Source organism: Chiloscyllium punctatum, chromosome 10 (genome assembly GCF_047496795.1).
Source record: "Chiloscyllium punctatum isolate Juve2018m chromosome 10, sChiPun1.3, whole genome shotgun sequence".
In the NCBI taxonomy this organism is placed as follows: domain Eukaryota; kingdom Metazoa; phylum Chordata; class Chondrichthyes; order Orectolobiformes; family Hemiscylliidae; genus Chiloscyllium; species Chiloscyllium punctatum.
The window spans coordinates 51,404,350-51,427,992 of record NC_092748.1 but is presented as its reverse complement, the minus strand read 5'-3'; the positions used below and the strand labels follow the sequence as shown (position 1 = coordinate 51,427,992).

Genomic DNA, 23,643 nt, shown 5'->3' with positions numbered 1-23,643 from the left:
GCTTGGCAAAATTCAAGAAATTTCAAGCAGATATTTGGAAATTCATTGCTCCAGCAGAGCAAATTTTATAGGATTAATATTGAGCAATAAAGGGTAAATATTTTTATACCCTGACTGTCCTAGATGTAATTCTACTACACACTACCTGTCATATTGGATCCTTTAATGTTTGTTTCTTATTTGAAAATAGAGTATTATTTTTTGTTATTTTGTTTCAGGTGGTCTAAGCATCTACAGTTTACAAAACCTCCCATAATTCTGGGGATAGCTGTATTTTGATCATGTTAAGGATCTGTGAATTCAGAGGCCTGAAACTAATAACCCAGGGGCGTAATTGAAATCTGAATGGCAGTTTGAGAGTTTGAATTCACGTTACAAAAGCTGCAAATAAAGAACTGACATCAGTGCAAATAAAACCCAACCAGCTGATTAATATTGCTTTCGGAATGAAACTGGTCATCCTTACCTGGTGGGCCAATATATGGCTCCAATTCCATACCTGTTTAGTTGATTCTTAGCAAGCCATCCAGGTTCAGAATCTGTTTTACAGCTGCCTTGTCTGAGCAAATAGGGATGGACAATAAATCCAAGCCTTGCCAGCAATGAACACCTTCCAGAAATGGCCTTTTATTTTAAAAAGAAAATATCTGGAACAGTCCTCATCTATGAACATGTAAATGTTTTCTTTACCTCCTCACTTTGAACCTGTTAGCATTTGTTCTTATATTTATGAACTGAGGAGGATGATGTTTCACTTCGAAAGGACATAGGCACACTGGTGGAACGTATGAACAAGTAACATACTAGATGATATCCACACACGTGACGTGTTTCATTTTGGTAGCAAGCACACAGAGATACAATATAAAATAAATGATAAAATTCTAAAGGTGGTGCAAGCACAGAGGGACCCAGAGGCATAAATAATTAAAAAGGGAGAATAGCAGGTTGAGAGCATGAATAGAGCACACAAGTCTTGGGTTATTTAAATATGGTCATGGAGTTGAAAAGCAAGGAAGCCATGATAAAACTATATAAAACACTAATTCAGCTTCACCTAGAATGATGTGTCCAGTTCTGGGCATCATGCTTTAGGATATGAAAATATCAAAGAGGGTGAGCAAAGATTCTGATGTGAGAAACTTCATTTACTTGGAGAGATCAAGGAAGCTGGGATAGTTCTTCTTGATAAAGAATAGAGGTGTCCATTAGAGGTCTGGACAGAGTAGATATAGAAAATCTTTTTCCATAGATAGAAGGATTGAGAGCCAGAGGAAACTGACTTAAGGTACTTGGCAAAGGAAGTAACAGCAAGACTAGAAAATACCTTTTTTTTTTACACAGCAAATGGTGAGATTTCAGATTTCAAATGTCTGAAAGTATAGTGAAGGCAAATTCAATCATGGCTTTTGAAACAGATCTAAATAATTATTTGTTGGGGGGGGGGGGGCAGGGGGGAAGGGAAGGAAGAATCAGGACTCTAGAATCCAGGGAGTCTCCTCTTGCAGTGAATTGGCATGAGGTTGACAGCCAATACATCATAACTATATCCATGGTTAAATAGTTCAACAAATGAAACAAATGTATTTTAGAATTATTATTTCACCATATGTTATGATACTGCCCTCTACAGTTGTAAAAATGGAAACAATTACAAATTTCCTACAGGAGAACGTAACAGAAATCATGCTGTGATTGCAATTTTCCCTCCCCGGAAGTGCAGAGAAGGGCAAATGATTGGGCACATTGACCATGGAGAGATATTCGACCTATTCTTGTCATCTCAGCTATTAGGAGTTGGGTGAAGAGGGACCTTCTCAGTTCGTCAGCAAGTAAGGCCTTAACTACCCAAGTAACAATCACTTCAAAGTTTCAATCCACCACTGAATAGGTTACCTGTTTTGCCGACAGGCGAGAAAAGTGGTCTGTTTCAGACATCATAGCAACCTGCCTGCTGGGTTTTGGGGTGGTTCGGGTGAGAGGGTAGGCTGGCTCAATTTATCTCAAACCAAAAGAGAAAATGCTGGAAAATCACAGCAGGTCTGGGAGCATCTGAAAAGGAGAGAAAAGAGCTGACGTTTCGAGTCTAGCTGACCCTTTGTCAAAGCTGGGGTTATCTCAATCCGGGGTTAGGAAAGGCAGGGGCAGGGTTAAAGCAATGATGCTGAAAGTCACCCCTGGTGTTGCTTTAGACCCTCTGACCCACCCTGACTAGCGAGACCCGAAAGAAAAAGACCTATGAGCACATGAACTTAAACATTTGATTTAAAGGAACATCAGGGCACTCAATCCCTCAGGCCTGCTCTGCCATTCAATAGGATTGTGATTGATTTGATATTTCAACTTTCTTGCCTACCCATGATAACATTTCAACCCCTTGTTTATCAAGAATCTACCTATGTGTTAAAAATATTAAAAGGCTCTATTTGTTTATTTGAGGAAAAGAGTCCAAAGACAAATAATTGTTTGTGAGATAAATGGATGACCTCTCATTTCTAAAACAGTGACTCCACTGGATGTAGGTTTGCTTGCTGAGCTGGAAGGTTCATTTCCAGACGTTTCGTCACCCTACTAGATAACATCTTCAGTGGGCCCTCCAGATGAAGCACTGTTGATAATTCTTGCTTTCTATTTATATGTTTGGGTTTCTTTGGGTTCGTGATGTCACTTCCTGTGCTTTGCTCAGAGGCCGACTGAAGATGTTACCTAGTAGGGTGATGAAATGTCTGGAAATGAACCTTCCAGCTCAGCAAGCAAACCTACATCCAGTGGAGTCACTGTTTTAAAAATAAGAGGTCGCTTATTTTTCTCACAAACAATTATTTGTCTTGGGACTCTTTTCCTCAAATAAACAAATAGAGTCTTTTAATATTTTTAACACATCGGTAGATTCTTGATAAACAAGGGGGTGAAATGTTATCATGGGTAGGCAAGAAAGTTGAAATATCAAATCAGCCATATCTACAACCCCAACCTGAGCTATAAATCTTCGCTAAGTGACTCCAATTCTAGATTCTCCCACTAGGGGAAACAACCTTTCCATGTGTCCCCTTGTCAAGACTACTCAGGAGCCTACATGTTTCAATCAAGTCATCTCTTGCTTTTCTCAATTCCAATACATACAAGTTTAACCTACTGAACATTTCCTCTGAAGACAACTCGTCGATTCTAGATTTTAGTCCAGCAAATTTTCTCTGAATTGCCTCCAACACGTTTACCTTCTTCCTTAAATAAAGAGACCAACACTATGCAGAGTAATCTATTTGTTCTCCCACCAATGCCTGGCATAATCTCCCTACTTTTGTATTCAATTCAATTCACCTTGTAATAAATGAAAACATACTGAGCTTTACAAAAAAAAATCTGACCACCAAGCTAGCTGGGGAGGTAATTGCTAAGATGTTTCCCGAGTTGAGTTTCACTACCCGCAGAGAGAGAGAGAGAGAGAGAGAGAGAGAGAGAGAGAAGGGGGGTGGGGGTGGTGGTGAGAGAGAAGGGGAGAGAACGGTGGGGGTGGGGGGGGGCGGTGAGGCCTGTTTCATTCAGAGCAGGAAGCCTAACAGTACAGATGATTTAATGGTCTTATTAACTGTATAAAGCAGTCAAGTCTGGCCAGAATTGCTGAGATGCTTAGAAATCAGTGAGAAGACAGCTCTAGAAATAGAAGGCAGTGGAAGTGCCAGACAGGAACACATCCCTATAAGTTAGTAAAGATATGTGTGATATGTGAGCTGAGTTAACAGCTTGTTATAAAGGGTCCTGGAGAAAGACATTAGCTAAACAAAATAATATTAAGTGAAGGTGCAGAATTTTGCCCAAAGGAAACAGATTCTCACCATGTCAACTGAGCAAGAAACTTCAGCATGAACACAGGGGTGACTCTTCAATGTCTGAACTTATGTAAGATTATTACTAGGGAAAAAAAAAATTACTGATATTTGTATCTAGTATAATACTGTTTGTGGCCTTCTTTCATACAATAAGCTTTCATGTTCTTCTGCTAAAGTACAATGGCAGCCTTGTATATGTTCAATGTACACAACTGGGTAGCCAAATGCTAGATGAACGGCATCTATACATGTGCTGATGACACTGTGGACTCCACGTTCATGTCCTGTTGCCGCAAGAAGCTGCCAACATCATCAATGACCCACCCGACCAATGCTCTCCTTCAATCTCTTTTGTCAGATAGAAGATACAGAAGCTTGAACATGTACCAGCAGGTTCAAGAACAGATTCTTCCCTGCCATTAGTAGACTGATGAATGGATTCTCTAACTTCAAATAATGCTGACCTTGTTAATGTTGACCTTGCCTCAACCTGCATGCCTCACTCTGTCCAAGTTTATTTGTACCCTATGATGTCCCTGTACTGCTCACAAACAAAGCTTTTCACTGTACTTAGGTGCATGTGACAATAAATCAAATCAGTGACTGAACACTACAATAAACAAAAAAGAAAAATAAAACTTATGGATTATCAAGCCAGATTTTACACTGTGATCTGACTTATCCAGTATTATCATAAGCTGGGATCACAACAACAGCCAGATCACTCTGCATTTTGGAGCTTTATGATCCCTCATCCTTTAGATAACATACTTCGCTTTATATTCTTCCTGTCAAAATTGATAATTTCACATATTCCCATATTATACTCTATTTGCCAGATATTTACTCAGTTACCCTATCTAAATCCCATTGTAGCCTCCTTACATCATCTTCACAAATTACATTCCTACCCATCTTTGCATCATCAGCTAATTTAGCAAACAAACCAGCAGGTCCTTCATCCAAAGCTATTTATATGAAATGCAAACAACTGAGGGCCCAGTGCTGATTCTTACACTTGTTACAACTTGCCAATTATCTCCATGTCTACTGTTTCCTGTTAACTAGTCAATTTTATTTATATCTATATCAATATGTTACTCCTAAAACTATAACTTTTGTATTCTGCAAAATCTTTGATTATTTGATATGGACCTTATATAAAGTGTCTTCTGGAAATCTAAGTACAGAATATCTGCCAGTTCTTCTTTATCCATTGCACAAATTACTTCTTCAAAGAATCCAGTAAATTGGTTATAATGATTTTCATTTGATGCCATCTGATTATTTGAACTTCTAAGTGCTTGCTATTAATGTCTTTAATAATAACTTCTAACATCTTTCCCAGGACAGATATTAAGCTTGCAATTTTCTATTTTCTGTCTCTGTCCCATTCTAAATAAAGGAGCTAAATTTGCTATTTTCAAACCTAATGTTTCCCAGATTTGGGGAATATTACGTTAGAAAATTACAAGTCAACACATCAATTATTTGACTCGATGCTTCTAGGATGAGGTTCATCAAGGCCCAGGATTTGTCAGCCCATGGCCAAAGCAATGTATGTAGTACCACTTCCCTCATGATAGTAGTTTTCTTCCCATCCATTTTCTTATTTATAGCTATTTCTGGAATGTTTGTTGTATCCTCTAACTTGAAGATTAATGTACAATTACCTATCGCTATCTAGTAATCCTAAGGCTTAGGTTATGCTCTGGGGACATGTGTTCAAATGTTAACATGCAGCTGGTCAAATTACAATTCAATTAATAAATCTGGAATTAAAAGCTAGTCTCAGAGATGGTGTCATGAAACGATCACTGATTTTTATAAAACCCATCTGACTCATTCATCCACTTTAAGGGAGGAAACCAATTGCCTTTATCTGGTGTCACATACTTGTGACTCCAGACCAACGGTAATGTGATTGACTCTTGACTACCCTCTGAGATGGACAATGCAAACAACCAATGCTGTCCTTGCAATGATGCCCATAGATCATGATAGGGAACAAAAAAAATGTGTTTAATTCATCAGCCATTCCTTATTTTCTATTATTCATTTCTCAGAGTCTCCTCTTAAAGGACCAACATTCACTTTGTTCACTGTTTTGATCTTTTAAATAAAAATATAAAATTGTTCTTTTTTTCCAGTTTCAAATTCTAATTTTTCCCTAATTATTAAATATTTTTAGTCATTCTTTGTTTTGTTTTTAATAAATTGTCTAACCTGCTGACGGTGCCACCAAACTTCACACAATTGTACACCAAGTTGGATACGATCTTTGATTTTTTACATTAACCATGGAAGGTGGGTCCACCCTTGGAATTTTTCTTCCTTGGAATGTACCTGTGTAATCTGAAATATTCACTTAAATGTCTGCCACTGCATTTCTACTGACCTATCCTTTAATCCACCCTTTTGCCATTAAATCCTATGAAATTAAGCCTCCAGCAATGATCTCTATGACCCAGGAACTGCTGGTCTCTAATTCGCTGATGACTCCTGTCAAGGTGCAATTTCAGCTTCAAAGTGAGTGATTTACCAAGTAGTTCACCAGTCAACTAGCCGACTGGAGCTTGAATCGGTGTGCTCTCATTGATGGGGACAGAGAGTCATTTGCTACTGAGCGCATCAGTCCCTATACTTACGTACTGTAGAATTAAATCTCAACCACAGTGTGATAGCTGGTAGGCATAGAACAGGTAGTTTGATAGATAGTGGATAATTAAGTATTGCAAAATTATTCTTGGCATACAGGGCAATTATGCAACGTAACATGTTACCTCTACAAAGGACAATACTCCACTTGAATAGCTGAATATCAAAACGTGCTAAACAACAGAAATAACAGAAACAAGGACATATACAGTGACTTTACTATAGAAAAACATTCCACAGTAGTTCCTGGACACAAAATGAAAAAAAGATTTATGAGATATGATAGCAATGTTGATCAGAGAAGTTGTGCTTAAGGAAGGTTTAAAGAAAGAGATAGACAGAAAGTGATGTTCAGTGAGGGACCTCCAGAATGAGACATCTAGACACAAAGATATTCACTCCATAATAAGAGAGAGTCCGAAAAATGCGGGGGAAGGGAATTTTTCAAAACCCATCTTTACGAGCAACCTTTCAGTCAATGCTTCTAACTTTTCTTTCAACTCATTGTCCAATTTTTCTTTAAGCCAACTCAAGTGTTTTAGAGATTTTTCTATGATAAGGCACTGCATTAGTGAAAGTTGCTTTTGTTGACAGCAATAGTCAAATACCTAGAATTTGCTTCCTTTGTAAATATATAGTAGCTATAACATTAAGTACATCAACATACCTGGGCAACATCAATAAATTTGCGGTGCTTTTCCAGGAGAACTTTGGCTTCCTGTGCATCATCTCCTAATCTAATATGAGTTTTCAGGAGGGCATCCAATAGTTCACTTAGCCATTCAACTGCCTTTTACATACGAAGGAAAAAAAAATTTAATTGAAATACAAGTGCATTATATTCTACATTTGAGTTCAAAATCTTTTAAGTTTGCAGAAATATGCGTCTTTGTTATTTTAAGTTCTGAGTTTAAATAATTCAGTGACTTACCTGTGCTGCATCTTCTTCACATTTGAAAAGTTGCACCATCTGAAGCATTTTCAGTCTCCGGACATCCACCATATCTTCACATCTGCAAAATCCAGAAGCATGAAAAGGAAAATTAACAGTCAATGATCAGTTAATGAGTACCCTGTCTTTGTTTTGCAGTCCAAACAATAAACTCCAATCTAATTTTTCTTTGGGAGTTAACTTAAACTTCTAAAACAAAGCAATTCTTATGCATAATCCTCACTGAGGAAAATTCTATATGGGGAACACAACAAATACCCAGTAATTTAGATTACATGAAATAATTAATAACCTGAATTTTAAAATGGGTACACGATTATAAAAAACCTTGAAATAACTAGTATAAGTAGGTTGCAAGAAATGTTTATGTGATATCCTGAGAACATAATTAATTCAGCAATTAAAGAATCCAATATAATTTTAGGAAATATAATTCCACCACCACTGATTTAAAGCTTGGTATAATTAATTAAATCATTTAATCCAATCGTTTCCTCTTCATTGCAGAAACTAGTTTAGCAGTGCAATATGTCTATCAACACCCACCAAGCTCCCAAATGATATCCACCCTTCATTCATCTGTAGTCTCTGCATGAGAAATCCCTCAACATACATAGGAACAGGTGTGGGTCTCACAGTTCTTCGAGCAAATACATTGCTTTCTATGAATCATAGTTGATCTAAATCTCAGGTTTTGTTTTATTTATTCAGAAATGTAGCTGCTGCCGGTTAGACCAGCATTTATTCCTCATCCCTAATTATTCTTGAAAAGGTGGTGGTAAGCTGCTTTCTTGAAATGCTACAGTCCAGGTGATGGATGTACAGCCACAGTTTTGTTAGGAAGAGAGCTCCCAAAGTTTGACCCAATAACAGTGAAGGAATGATGAGATAGCTTCAAATCAACATGACATGTGACTTTGAGGTTACTTGCATAGTGCTCCCATGTATCTGCTATCTTTGCCATTTTAAGTAGTAAAGGTCATTGCTATGGAAGGTACTATCTAAAGCACACATGTAAAAAGATGAAGTGTGTCTTGCTGGTGTTATATACTGTTGGCATATTGGGCTGAATTCTACTGGATATTAGCTACATGTTAATTTTGGGGAGCTTTATAGAGGGCTTTCTCAAGCTATTCTCCAGAGCTCAGCTCATTAGCTACACACTACACCCCAATGCCACCCTGCTCATTCTATCTTCTGCTCCTCAATGGCAGAAGTACTCAGCATTGCTGGGACCTCTCAGGATTTCAGTACCATTTTAAAACTTAACTGTGCCCAGATCACAGGAGCTGGCCCTCACAAAGCAGGAAATCGAAGAGAACCAAAAAAGGTAAAGACTTTTCTCGGGACACAGGTGGCATGGCTGACACTCCACTGCAAATATGTCATCATCTGTCTAATCCACTGTCATTTTAACTGCAGCTATAAGAATAGCTACTCAGGTTACCCAGAGTCCTTGGCAACATCTCATCTCAGAAGGCTGTAAAAGAGTACTATTCTTTCTCTAATGCACAGTGTAGCCTAATATCTTCTCTTTGTTCAATAGGGGAGCATCATATACTAAAAATCCTTCAAATAATTGAGAATATTCATTTTTGAAACCAAAGAATTAGACTAAACAGAAGTTGCAACTGCTTGCCCTTTGATCAACAACAAATTTATAATGAGTGCTCACTGCATCCAGCTCACATCTATTGGACCTGGGTGCCAATTACATCCTGACTGGTTTGTCACACCTTCGCTGCACAACTCTATAATACAGATGGTGACATTCTTCATGTTTAATATCCTTATCTTTCTCCTTAGAAGACTGCTATTGCTCTCCCAGCTCTTAAGTGTCCAACACATCCCCTTTGGTTTGCTCCAGTTGTGTCAAGCGAATCATGATAGGATTATACAGCATATGCTGTTTGAATTGTAGGGCAGGAACCCTCACTTCTCAACCAATCGAAACATAAGAACCTCATTTTCAGCAGACTTATCTGATGTACCATGACGGCTCTAGTTGAAGAATGGGCTGCACTGTTTTTAACTCAGCCTCAATCACAAACTTTTGTAACAGAGTTATCATCCAAGCTTCTAGAGGGAAAACCTGTAGGCATGGGGGATTCTGATGAGACTTGTTGCACTTTATAGAGCATTGGTTAGGCACAGATGAAATACTGTGTGTAGTTCTGGTCGCCACACTAATCAGAATGATGCGATTGCACTGGAGAAGGTGCAGGGAAGATTCATGAGGATGGTGCCTAGGATGAAAGCTTCATCAGAAGAGACTGGACAAGCTGGATTTGTTTTCCTTGGACCAGAGGAGGCTGAGAGGTGAAGTGATTGACGTGTACAAACTTCGAGAGGTACAGATAGGGTGGATCATGAGAGTTGTTTCTCTATGGCAGACATGTCTAAAACCAGAGTGAATACTTTTTTAGGTGAGGAGTAAGTGATGTAGAGGGGTTCTAAGGAAAACATTATTCACTCAGAGGTTGGCAGAAACATGAAATTTGCTGCCTGAGAGGATGGTGGATGCAGGTACTCTTGCAATTTTTAAGAAGCTTCGGGATGAGCATTTAAAATGCAGGTCGTAATAGGACCAAGTGTAGTAAATGGGATTAGTGTGGTTTTGTGTTTGTTGGCCAGCATAGATATGGTGGGCTAAAAGGCCTGCTTCCATGCTGTTTAACTCTACGATTCTGAGGACGGCCATGGGATGCTTCCACATGGTCATATGACATTGTGCAAATGCAGTAGAAGATTATAAGTGTTGTATGATTACTGATACCTTACTTCCCCTCCTTCAACTCGTATATCACCCAAGAAATGCATAGAAGAGCATGTTAGTGAATATTTATAATTCAAAGTTAAAGGAAAAGAGCTGTAGGCCCTTTTGCAGTCCATGGGATTTTGGATTGCCTTTGTAAATTGTGCCCCACAGGTGCCACTTTTAAGCTTGCCTATGATTATTTCTGCTTCACCGAAATAACTATAATCAATCTGAAATGACCACTGACATGGTCAAAATTGCTTGCGACCAGTAATTGTATCCCACATGGCATGCATCTCATATACAAGGTGCTATGATTACAGATGACTTCAAGCTCTGCAGTGAGAGTGCCTGGTTAATCCAATTACCTCTTACTTTGTTCACAAGTAAAGCCAGTATGCTCAGATAGAATAAAACAGTTACTCCGCTCAGCTGAATGTGGTCATAGCCATTTTCTAATACTATTATGGATTTATAATCGACGTAAGCATGCAAGGCAATACAGGTTGTTCTTGGCACAGTGGCATCCTCGACCAATTGGGCCCTTCAAACTGCCATGTTCCTTTCTTCCTTGGGCCCTGATCAAGCCCATCAGTACACAACTTGCATACGTTCTCAGACACCTCTTTCTTTAAAACTTCACCTTCTAACATTATCCGAGGTCTGACCCTAAAGTTTAGTCATGCCAATCATTGTGCTGCACTGTGCCTCTGCTAATCTCAGATTTGTAGTGACCATATCCCCCCATCACAGCAGCCACCATCAATACCCCTTCACAATTATTGTCCCCTCTGCATCTCAGCATATTGCCTCAAATCCCCAGAACATATTTTTCCAACTTGCGTGCCTCAGCAGTAGCCCCTAATAATCCCCTTCGACTTTCATCGACGTGACCCCTATGACAAATCATAGCCTGTCCAATATTTCTCCTGAGCTGTGAGAAGGCTTCACATACGTTGATCGGTATGCCAACAGGTTAACCTCTGGCTTCAGAAGGGCTATGCACTGAAAAAAAGACAGCATTGCTCCGACCAAAATAGACGGACAGCCCTGACTGATGAGTGACAAGATCTCTGACTGATCTGTGAATTTTTAAGTTCTGAATGACAGGACAAACAATGAAAGGCAAGGCAAAGTAGAAATGATGAGTCCATCCAAGTGGGTACAAAGTGAATGAGTGCTGAGATAGCAAGTGAGGGATCCTGATATGCATGCTGGTTTAATTCATGAAAAATTAATAATTTTGGAATTAAAATCTGAAATCTTTCCAAGAATAGATTATTTTGCCCCTTGAGCCTGCTCTATCACTGAACTTGGTCACGGCTTATTTTCCATTTCAACATAATTTTCCCATGCTATCCATATCACTAATTTCTCCAAATCTATCGCCTTGAATATATTCAATGTTTGAGTCTCCAGACTCAAACAGAATGCTCTGGGGTATAGCATTTCAAATATCCATCACTGTCTGAATAAAGAAATTCCTCTTTACTTCAATCCTAAATGTTCTAACTCTTATTCTAATACTGTGTCCCCCAGATCTAGACTTCACCGCCAGTGAAACATCCCTGTACATACTCTAATCAAGTCTTTTAAGAGTTTTGTATGCTTCAATGAGATCACTACTTATACTTAGAAACTTTGGAGAATTAAAGCTCAGTTTTCTCAATCTTTCCTCATAAGACAATCCAGCTATTCTAGAGATTAATTTGATGAGCTCACTGCACTCCTTATACGGACACTACATCCTTCCTAGTTAAGGAAACCACAGCAGTACAGAATACTTCAGGTGCATTCTCACCAAGGCCCTATATAATTGCAATGACTATTTTTACTCAAGTACTCTTGCAAAAAAAGGACAACTTAGGAAATCTTAAGACTGGTGACAAAAAGCTTGATTAAAGAGATGGGTCTTAAAAAGAGAGAGTAAGAAAGGCAGTTGTTCGGAGAGGGAACCCCAGAGCTCAAGGCTAAAAGTCACATCTGTTTGCATCTTTCACCACCCTTACTCGCCAAGCCCTTTTGGACAAAAATTCCTACTGCATTAATCCAGAGAAACCTTTGCCCCATATTAGTTACAAGTGCACTTTCAAGCAGCCAACTACTTGATTTTTGGCCCTTCCATAATACTCCCAAAGCTGTCAACCTGCTCAACAAGTCTTTGATATCCTTGTTCACAGTTAGATCTTCAGTCTCTTCAAATATGGCCATTTCCACAAATATGTTCTCCATCTTCGCTCTCTCAAGCCGATGACTAGTGGTGTTCCGCAGGGGTCAATGTTGGGACCACAGCCAGTCACAATATACATTAAAATCTGAACAAAGGAATTGAGGGCATCGTTGCTAAGTTTGAAGATGACATAAAAATAGGTGAAGGAACGGATAGCATTGAGGAGACGGGGAAGCTACAGAAGGACATGGACAGACTAAGCATGTGGGCAAAGAAGTGACACATGAAATACAATGTGAGAATGCCTGAGGTTGTGCATGTCGATGGGAAGAAGAGGTGTAGACTATTTTCCAAATGGATACAAGCTTTGGAAATCTCAAGCACAAAGGGACTTAGAAAAACTCTTTCAGGGTCCTCTTGAGATTAACATTCAGGTTCAGTTGACAGTTAGGAATACAAATACAATGTTAGCATTCATTTCAAGAGGTTAGAATACAAGAGCAGGATTGTACCACTTAGGCTGTGTAAGGCACTAGTCAGAAACACAATCAGAGATTGCTGAAGAACTGAAACATTAACTTGGTTTTGTCTCCAAATGCTGAGTTTTTCTAACAATTTATGATTTTCAGCATCCATAGTTCTTTGTGTTTTTTTTGTGTAGGAATTGGGTTTTATTTTCACATGTACTCAAGTACAGGGATCCACGAGCACAAAAAAAATGTACAAAGTCACCACTCCTGGCACTATCTTAGGCACAAGGTACCGAAGTACAAGATCTTAGATACAAGTACAAAAATTAAAAAAAAGTTAAAAGTACAACATTACAGTTCTTCTCAGTATAAAGTAGTAAATAAAGAAATAAAGTTAAGTTGAAAATTACAGTCCTTCTTTATCTATGGGCCTGTAGTCGTTCCACACTGGGCTTTCCCCTCAAGGGCCTCTACTCCCCGCGAGGGCTCAATCTCTCCCATGCTAGGCTCAACCTCTCTTCAGCACTGGGAGATCCATGCACCAATTGTCATCCAGGCTCACATGTTGCATCACCTTCCCCGCAGACTTCTAGACTCCCGCTCTAGTGCCTCTGTTCAGGCACTAGTCAGGTCGCATTTGGAATATTGGGAGCAGTCTGGGCCCCATAGATAAGGAAGACCTTGGAGGCTGTCCAGAGGAAGCTCACAAGAATGATCCCAGGGATGAAGGGCTTGTTACATTAGGAGTGGTTGAAGACTCAGTGTTCAATAGAGTTTAGAAGGATGCAGGGGGGGATTGGACTGAAATTCACAGAATACTGAGAGACGCTTGATTTGAGAGGATGTCAAGAAGTTGTTAGGAGAGATTAAGACTAGAATGCATAGCCTCAGAGTGAAGAGACAACTCTTTAGAAATAAGATGAGGAAGAATTTCTTCAGCCACACAGAGTGGCGAATCTGCAGAACTAATTGTCACAGAAGGCTGTGGAGACAAAGTTTATTCAGTATATTTAGGATAGGGATAGATAGGTTCTTGATTACTAAACGGGATCAAAAAGTCTGGACAGAAGGCAGGAGAATGGAGTTGAGAAACAGAACAGCCATGATCAAATGGCAGAGCAGACGCAAATGGGCCAAATGGCCTAATTCTGTTCCTATCTGGTATTGTTTTAAACATCTTTCATAAAACTTATCTTTTTTGACCAACATGTGGTCACCTCCAAAATATCCTTCTGTGAAAGTTCATGATAAATTAGCATAATTTGGAATATTGGGTCCTCAAGTAGATAGAACCATATCTACCTTCAAGTATGATTTGTACTTCTATATTGTGTTAAGGAGGAGAAAACTTCGTTTTAATGTTATTTCAGATTTTGAGAACTGAATGCAATGATGGACTAGTTGAAGTTTATTTACATGTATTTAAATGAAGCTTTAAAAATTCTCAAAATTAGTAACTTCTGCTTTAGAAGAGAAGAACAAACAGAACAAAAATGGCCAACATCCAAGTGCCATATGACACAGGAAGACAGAGACAGAAACAATTTTCCTTTTGAAGGCGAGAATTATCTAGAAGATTAGAGAGTCTGCAGAGAAAAGTTGTCATTCAGAGAGGAAAAGCCTTTTAACATCAGCAGTGCAGTCTCTAAAACAATCAGGGCAGAAGAAAGGAAGTCCTGAATGGCTTACAAGTTAGTAACAGGAAATCTCCAAAAAAAACAGAAGACTTAACATTATCAAAGAGAAGACATCCTACAAGAGAGTGTTGAATGTACAAGTTGAGAGAACATATGCTAGGGATTAAGTGAGTTGTGTTCGTAGTTTGTTTAAGTTTCTTATGAAGAGTTGTTTAGTAAAGAAGATAACATAGAGTGAATATGCAAGTATGCTGGAAACTGACCAGTACAGCTCTGACCATTGAATAAAAGAACTTCAAAAGTACAGAGTAACCCATTTCTGAGGTTAGAGCATATTTAAGGTTGTTTTGATGCTAAACGTGTTGAATCTCAATTTCTGACATTTGTATTAAGGCTGTTTCTTATGTAATGCAAGGTAGACTTTTTTTTCTTTTGTGTAATAAACTTTTATGCTCTTTTCTTAAATGTACATTAGCAGTCTCTTGTGCATATGTTCAGAAACTGAACACTACAGTAAACAAATTGTAACAATAAAACTTTTAGTCTAAAAAGCTAGGGATACTCACTCTGGGATCTGATTCAAGCAGCATTATTAGTTGGGATATTATGTTTTATGTTCATTTTAAATATAAACAGCTATGAAAAGCAATGAAAGCAGTTTCTAAATTAACAGCATTTTTATAAACATAATTTACTTTGTATTTAAAGCACCTTTAATGTTGCTGAGACATGACAACAAAGTAAAAATCCAATTCTTTTAAACTTTCTTGATAAAAGGTATTTCTCGTGATATTCAACACAAAGTGTTAACAATTCAAAAGGATAATGATTATACTTTTGACGTGTTATCTTAATATCATGTAAACAGTTGGTTTTCTTTTTAAGCTGTTTGGATCTAATTAACAATCCTAGTTCACTGTAACTTCACAAGTTATCACTGCCACAAATTTTAATTTTTACCTTTGTTTCCGAAGTTGCATATCTTCCATAAGTCCTTGAATATGTTCTATATTGTCCTTATTTTCAATGGAAACATCTTTTCCAAATGTCCATGGAGCCTGGGATGTCATTTGGTCTAAAAGACCTTGACCTTTTTCCTGTAAATTCTGTAAAGCAGTATCTATAAAACAATAATTATTGAAGATCAATTTTCATTTATTTTATTTATTTTTAAATTTTTTTTTCACTGTTCTGCACCTCTTATTTCTTAATTGTCTCTCTTTCTCTCGCTCCCCACTCTCTCATCACCTTTTTCCTCTCCTCTTCCCCTTTTGCTACGCTTCTCCCCTGTTTTCCATTTTACCTCTGTTTCACCCATCCGCCCCAGCCCCCACATATTTTGTCACATAGCTTCAGCCTTGGTCATTCACAACTCCTAAACTCCATATAATCTCTCTATGCACTGTCATTATCACCTCTTTATTGCTACCTTTGCTTCTGGAGCCATGACTCACCTTCTCCCAGCCTAGTATAAATACCTCCCTATTTCTCCCCCTTTTTTAGCTTTGACAAAGGGTCAGTTAGACTCAGAACGTCAGCTCTTTTCTCTCCTCACAGATGCTGCCAGACCTGCTGAGATTTTCCAGCATTTTCTCTTCTGGTTGAACATCAGTTTCCCTGCTATTATTGCAATGCAGTACAAGAATCAACTAGCAGGTCAAAAGCAATAAGCTCTGACTCTATAGCAGAATTCTCATTTCAGAGTAAATAATAATGTAAAATAGGCACCATAAAATCAGCAGCTCATTAAGACATCATGCTGGATTTTCCTTTTCATTTACTTCCATGTCGAAGAACATTGGGTGGATTGTATAATGGGTAACTAACCTGATGTTGTCCATTTTATGCCATAAGTTAAAACGATTCCTAAGGATTATGCATAAATTGGAATGATAAATGGAACTTAATGTTTATTATTGCAGTTCACAAAAGTGGACAACTGGCTGCAATTTTCCAGCTAAACATTATTAAAACAGGAACCCTCATATCCAGTTGTGGCACAAACTCTATTATAGACACTATTCCACCCTGTTTCATTGTCAGTCTGATCTCAGTTCTGGTGTCTTAACTGACCCCAAACAAAACTTCGTGTTTAACTCCTCTCACTTTCTTCGGATTAAAGGTGTGGCCATGGGTGTTGCTTGGGCCCTAGCTACTCCTGTCTCTTGTGGGGTTCATGGAACATTCCCTTTTCCAATCCCACTCTGGCCCCCACCCACAACTCTTTCGCCATGCATCAATGATATCTTCAATGCTTCCAATTTCACCTGTTCCATCTCGGATTCCTCCCTTCTCTTCATTGACTTCTTTGTTTTCATTTTTGTGGAGAGGCTGGCCACTAATAACCACTATAAACCCACCAACTCCCACAGTTACCTTGACTATACATCCTTACAACCTACTTCCTGAAAAGTTGCGATTTCATTCTCCCAGTTTTCCATCTACATGCATTTGTTCTGATGATGCAAACTTCTGCAGGGGAGAAAAGCAGGAGGCTGGAAGGAACACAGCAAGCCATGCAGCATCAGGAGGTGGAGAAGTCAGCTTTTCAAGTGTAACCGTTCTTCAGTCCTGAAGAATGGTTACACCCGAAACGTTGATGTCTCCACCTCCTGCCTGTTTTTCTGCCTTGGATTCCAGCATCTACACTTTTTTGTCTTTAGCTTCTGCAGAGGAGCCTCAGATATGTCCACCTTTTTCCTCAACCAAGCATTCCCCACCACTGTGGTTGGCAGGACTCACCAGAATGTCCATCCCATTCCCCACACTTCTGCCCTCACCCCTTCTCTTCTCTCCCACAATATTGATACGGTACCCCTGGTCCTCACTTTCCGCTCTACTAGCAGCTGCATCCAAAGGATGAATGCTGCCATTTCCATCACCTCCAGCAGGATGCCAAGAGCAGACATATATTCTTCTCTTCCCTTTCATCAGCCTTCTGCAGAAACCATTTCTTCCCAGAGACCTTGGTTCATTCCTCCTCCACTTCCAACACCACCCCACACCCCGCAGCACCTTCCCATGTAACACCTGCCTCTTTACATCATCCCTGCTCACTATCCAAGGTCCCAGAAATACCTTCCAGGTGAAGCAGCAATTTACTTACACTTCACCCTGTCTACTGTATTTGTTGCTCACAATGTGGTCTCCTCTACACTGAGGACACGAAATACAGACTGAGCAACCACTTTGCGGAGTATCCATGTTCTGTCTGCAACAATGACCCTGAGCTTGCTGTTGCCTTCTCTTCAACAGACTACCATGTATCCATGCCAATACTTCCGTCTCAGGCTTGCTACAGTGCACCAGCAAGGCTTATAGCAAGCTAGAAGAACAGCATCTTATTTTTTGCTTTGGCACCCTCCAACTTTTGGGACTCAGTATCAAGTTCAAAAATTTTAGAGGAAAGCCTTTTATCCAGCCCCAAACTCCAGGCCCTTTCATGACATGGATGCTTTCAGCACAGCCAGCAGATTTTCAACTACTTTTGGTCCCCATTATCAGATTTAATTTCTCCCAAGCTTACCATTATCCATCTCTGGCACAGGTAGCATGATGACTCAGTGGTTAGCTCTGCTGCCTCACAGGGCCAGAGATCTGGGTTCAATTCCATCCTCGGGCAACTGTCTATGTGGAGTTTGCACATTCCCCCCATCTGTATGTGGGTTTCCTCCCACAGTCCAAAGATGTGCAGGTTAGTTTGATTGGTTATGTTAAATTGCCCGTCATGTTTAGGGATGTGCAGATGAGGTGGATTAGCTATGGGAAATGCAGGGTTACAAGGATAGGTTAAGGGGGTGATTTGGGTAGGATGCTGTTTGGAGAGTTGGTGTGGTGTCAATAGGCTGAATAGTTTACTTTCACACTGTCAGGGATTCTATATCTCTTTTCCTGCATAACTGTCTTTCTCTCTATCTCTCTCTCTGAGATCCATCTCCACCTATCCACTTACTCCTCCCCTCCCCTTGTCTTCAGCATACTTTCCTAGCTATCAGTTCTGAAGAAGGGTCACTGCACCCTGAATGTTAATTCTACTTTCTCTTCACAGGTGCTGTCAGATCTGCAAATTTCTCCAGCAATTTCGGTTTCTGCTCCTGATTACTTAACCTCTCAGTCACAAAGACTCCCATTCTCATTTGCATAACAAGGACTACTCCACCATGTCTTAAACATCTGTTGCTGCTGAAACTCTCATTCAACTTGATCATTTCAAATCAAATTACTCCAACATTCAGCTGACCAGTTTCCACTCTTCAACACATCCAAAATTCTATTATCCATATCCTATCTCATATCTAGATCACCTCACATATTTCCACTGTCCACATTACCCTTTAATGCCACCTGAGGTCCAACATCTCAAAATAAAGGCATCAACTTCACGTTTATATCCTTCCATAGCATGTCCATTTTCTTAACCACCTTTTCTGAATAATGTAGCTGCTCTGGCTTATTATGCTTCCACCTCTCTCTTTCACCTAACCTTGGCAGCCACACTTTCAGTCAACTAGACTCCTTTTCTAAACTCCACTGTCTCGCTAATTCCTTTCTTCAACACACAACTGACAAGCCTTTCTTCACTCCTTCAGAGATTTCTATCTTTGTTTCATTATCCATGCCTTGCTTCCACATGTGTTCACAGTAGGGAGTGGGGAACTGAAATAGCTAACAGAGCTGTTAATAGCTAAAAGCCAGAGAGAAATCATTTATGTGATATTCACCAAAGACTCCTGTTACCCTTCCTCACATCCCTGAATTCCAAATCTCTTCTCCCTAATGCTCCCAGACTCTTGCAACTGCATTCCAATCTTTGGATTCTAATATAAAATGTAATGAGAATTTTGGTTACTTCACTCTTGAATGGAAACTTTAAAAATCACTAATGCATTACAAAGATTTCTCATTTCATTGAATATACAGATAGGTTTCCTTATAAATTATTCTGAATCATACAATATTGACATATCTAAAATGCAAAATATTGTTTAAAACCCTTTGTTCAATTTATAGTGGTGGATATACCTTCACATATGTTAAAACTGTAACATAACCAAAAAAAAACACACACGTAAATTTCCTTCATAATTTAAATAAAACCCTACAATTTTAATTTAAATATCAATGTGACTGAATAAGTGGGGATAGCTGGAATTCAAGTAGTAATCCTGTATGATGACTTCTTCATACTCTTTTCAATTAATTCGTATCACCTACTCAGCATTAACCACAAAAGATGGAAGGAATAAACTGAAATAATTATTTTGCACTAACGTTCTATCAAAAAATGGTTTAAAAATTGTTTCATAAAAAGATTTTCTGTGTTATGTTTATGCAGATGGAATGTTGAGTTTACCAATATAAATTACAAATGTAAATTTTAATGTAGGAGGAAGTGAGGACTGCAGATCAGAGCTGAAAATGTGTTGCTGGAAAAACGCAGCAGGTCAGGCAGCATCCAAGGAACAGGAGAATCGACGTTTCGGGCATAAGCCCTTCTTCAGGAAGTACCTCCTGAAGAAGGGCTCATGCCCGAAATGTCGATTCGCCTGCTCTTTAAATTTAAATGTAGCCTGGTGTCATACACATGATTATCACTTCAGTTAAGAATTTGCTCAATCTCAACCTCAAACACTTTAATATTTGGTATCCACCCCTTGCCATTCCTCACCTGCTTCTTACTTTCCTAATGATTTACTTTCATGTAAAAATGTGATTTTCAAAAACTAAACCATGTTCCATTTATATTTTCATTAATGGAACATATTTCAAGTTTATAAAAGCATCTTCGGGTGTGGATAATATTGTTCGCCTGAAATTCCAGTTACAGCTCCTAACAATCTTTATTTTTACTCCTATCATTACTTTACTACCTTGGTTTTAGATTAGATTAGATTACTTTGATTAGATTAGATTATTTACAGTTTGGAAGCAGGCCCTTCGGCCCAACAAGTCCACACCGCCCCGCCGAAGTGTAACCCACCCATACCCCTACATCTACATCTACCCCTTACCTAACACTACAGGCAATTTAGCATGGCCAACTCACCTGACCTGCACATCTTTGGACTGTGGGAGGAAACCGGAGCACCCGGAGGAAACCCACGTAGACACGGGGAGAACGTGCAAACTCCACACAGTCAGTCGCCTGAGGCGGGAATTGAACCCGGGTCTCTGGCGCTGTGAGGCAGCAGTGCTAACCACTGTGCCACCGTGCCGCCCACAAACACAAAACCAAAGAGGGTTCAGCAGACTCTTCTCACAATTTAATGCTGCCATGATCAATGCTGGTCTGCTGGAAGTTCATATAATCATTCATTTACATACACAATAATACATGTTTCTCCCACTTACCAACACTCTTTAGCTTCTCTTCTAGAAGTTTTAATGTTTGTTGAATGGCAGTTCCATCAGCTGGTGCCACATCAGCACAAAGCATCCCAAGCAATCCATCCAGCTGTTGGGACAACTGTGAAAGATCCATTCACAAGATTCAACTTTTCAAGTCTGCATAAATATATAGTATTAATTGTTCACAATTTCTATTAATTTGAATTTTAAAATAAATGGTTCAATATTTGAAAAAGAATTATTGAAGTAAAATGGATTGTAACAACTAAAGAAATTCTTATGGATTATCTTTACAGACCAAATGTTGTAATAGCAACTATACTGCTACATGGGCATTTCAGGAATACAAGCCTGGCGACTTTGCAGTAGCAAGCGAAGAGTCAAATGTGGCAACAATCACAGACACCATGAATTCTAAGTTCATGTAACAGTAACGTGAGTGAACGAACACTCTTGCACTAGTTTCTTTTGGAGTTAAGTGACATGGTGTTGGAAATGCTTGGATGCTTCCTTTTATGATTCTGCAAATGTTGTTGGATTCTCCAACATGAAATCTTCCAATCATTAGTACTTTATATACAGTTATGTAAAATACAAGCACTAGTGTTTCAAATAGTGTTGAAGTGGTTTTATCACATGACCACCCTTTTCTAATTAACAACTTGTTATATAGAACATTTAAGGTAATAAAATGCACCAAAGCACTTCGTAGAAGCAATATAAGACAAAATATGATACTTAGCAATATTAAGTCAGATAACCAAAGGCTGGGAGAGGAAGAGATAGGTTTTAAGGAATGAATTAAGGAGGCAAGAGAAACAATGAGGTGGAGAGAAGAACTCCAGAGCTTATGGCACTGACCACTGAAGGCACAACCAATACTAGAGAAATTAAAATTAAAGATGCAAAAGAGAGCAAAATTGGATGAGCACAGATACCTTAGAGATTGGGTGAGCAGGAAAGGATGTTTAGTTGGTCAATTTTCTTTTAGAATTAGGGTTGAGGAAACTAGGGAAAAAAACAAGTTGAGGGTTATGTCAGGGTGAAACCTTAGATGCGGTTTGGGCTGATTAGCTAGTGGAAAGGAGGGAAGTTGCAGAGACAGCTGAGCAGTATGTCTGAATTTTAGTGACATGTAGTGTATGAGCTCTTGGCATTTGTTGGAGGTGAGGGTGGGGGCAACTGGGAAGAGAAGTTTAACATGACAGCTTACTGTATTTAAAAAAAAGCAGGCTTATCTTTGCATTCCAGGATATTCCTGGAAAAAAGTGATAGTGGAGCCCTAACAGAGGTTCACATGGTCTAGCCACAACTGAATGGTTAATTCAGCTATCCACAAAATCATTTCAAGTTTTCATTTCTTGGATTTAAAGAATTGAAGATGAGGGCTATATAAAGGAGAATTACCCAGGTAAGACAGAATGTGGTATGATAACTCGCTTACCTATCCAGTATCACCTATCCAGAGAAAGGGAAATTTATGTATTTCATTTAAAGCTTATATTTTCCTTTGTTCAAACTCAGACAAGTACACTTCTGCTACAAGTATAATTGTTCAGCTGTGTCCTTGATGTTACTATATGGCAATGTGACATTTCCATTACATCGCAGTTAACCTGCTGCTTTTAGTCCATTTGTGTTTAGTAGACAACATCATATTTATTAGAATTAATCACACTTCTTCCAATGATAAATCAAGAGATCAAAAAACACTTAGTTAACAGTTATCAGTTTCTGAAATGTGAAAGCTGGTTTTATTAAAAAAAAACTTACATCCTGAGCAATACCATGGAATTCAAGGGCTGTCTGCAGCACATTCTGTCTGAATTCTAGTTGGCTGGCCTGGCGATAGCAAACATCACTAAGCTGCTGCTGAAGGGCTTTTAGTTCAAGCAAATCCTCCTCATCTCCGGCATTCAACAGTGCTGCAATCTGCTGGTTAAGTTCCACATATACTGCAAACCATTCCTGCAAATAAGGCAAGAAATAAAAGTACAATAAGAAACATAGATCCGAAATTCAGAAATTCTCTTCATTCTGAACCACAATCATTTTCTATAATATACTATAGGTAATGGCTATGCATAGTCTAAGGATAAAAATGTTGCATAAATCTCAAACTTGATATCACAGTAAAGCAAATTCAGGTGGCCTGCAGTATCACATATCTTTCGCTGATGATTCATAAAAGAACTAACTATTCTGTCAATTCTCCTTAATCATTACATGCTTTGCAGACAACTTGAACAAAATGATAGAATCATAAATTAATGCAGCACAGGAGGCACTTAGCCCATTTAATCTGTGCTACCTCTTTCAAAACACAATCCAATTGTCCCAATTTAATTCTCTTTGACCATTTCCCCGCTTTTTTTCTTGAAGATCCAATTTATCCAATTTTCTTTTTAAGTCTACTATTGAATCTGTAACCACTGCCGACCTATCAGACAGTACATTTCAAACATTTGTTGAGCTCAAAATTATTCCTCAAATCAAGTTCAAGCTCTTTTATCAAGCACCTTATATCAGAGTTGTAACAAACAATGGCTAACATTTTCTATTTTTGAATTAAAGTATGATGCAGATGTCAGTGCGTGTGGAACATCCTACTACCAGAGAAAGGCTGATGATAGCACGGCAGGATATCAGGCACTTAAGTGGTCACCTAGTGGGGCTTTCACATACACATCACTTCCTGGAACAGCAATGTGCCTTGCCACCGGAATTACCAGCCAGTAATAGGCCAGTAGCCAGTGCCACTTCAGAGGATGAGGTTGCTGGCTCCAAAGCAACCCCGAAGTCCTACAGAAGGCAAATTCA

At 38.9% G+C, this 23,643-nt stretch overlaps 1 protein-coding gene across 5 annotated transcripts in view; it reads right to left on the bottom strand.

Moving 5' to 3' along the window:
- Positions 1-23,643, bottom strand: part of sestd1 (SEC14 and spectrin domains 1) — a 139,525-nt gene that overhangs the window by 7,984 nt on the left and 107,898 nt on the right. For all 5 annotated transcript variants that reach the window (XM_072579112.1, XM_072579108.1, XM_072579110.1 and 2 more), the window contains 5 exons: positions 22,597-22,791; positions 20,827-20,941; positions 15,436-15,595; positions 7,420-7,501; positions 7,156-7,278 (listed from right to left, as the gene is read on the bottom strand). In XM_072579112.1, the coding sequence (XP_072435213.1) occupies positions 7,156-7,278; positions 7,420-7,501; positions 15,436-15,595; positions 20,827-20,941; positions 22,597-22,791 (675 nt within the window). The remainder of the gene's footprint in view (positions 1-7,155; positions 7,279-7,419; positions 7,502-15,435; positions 15,596-20,826; positions 20,942-22,596; positions 22,792-23,643) is intronic.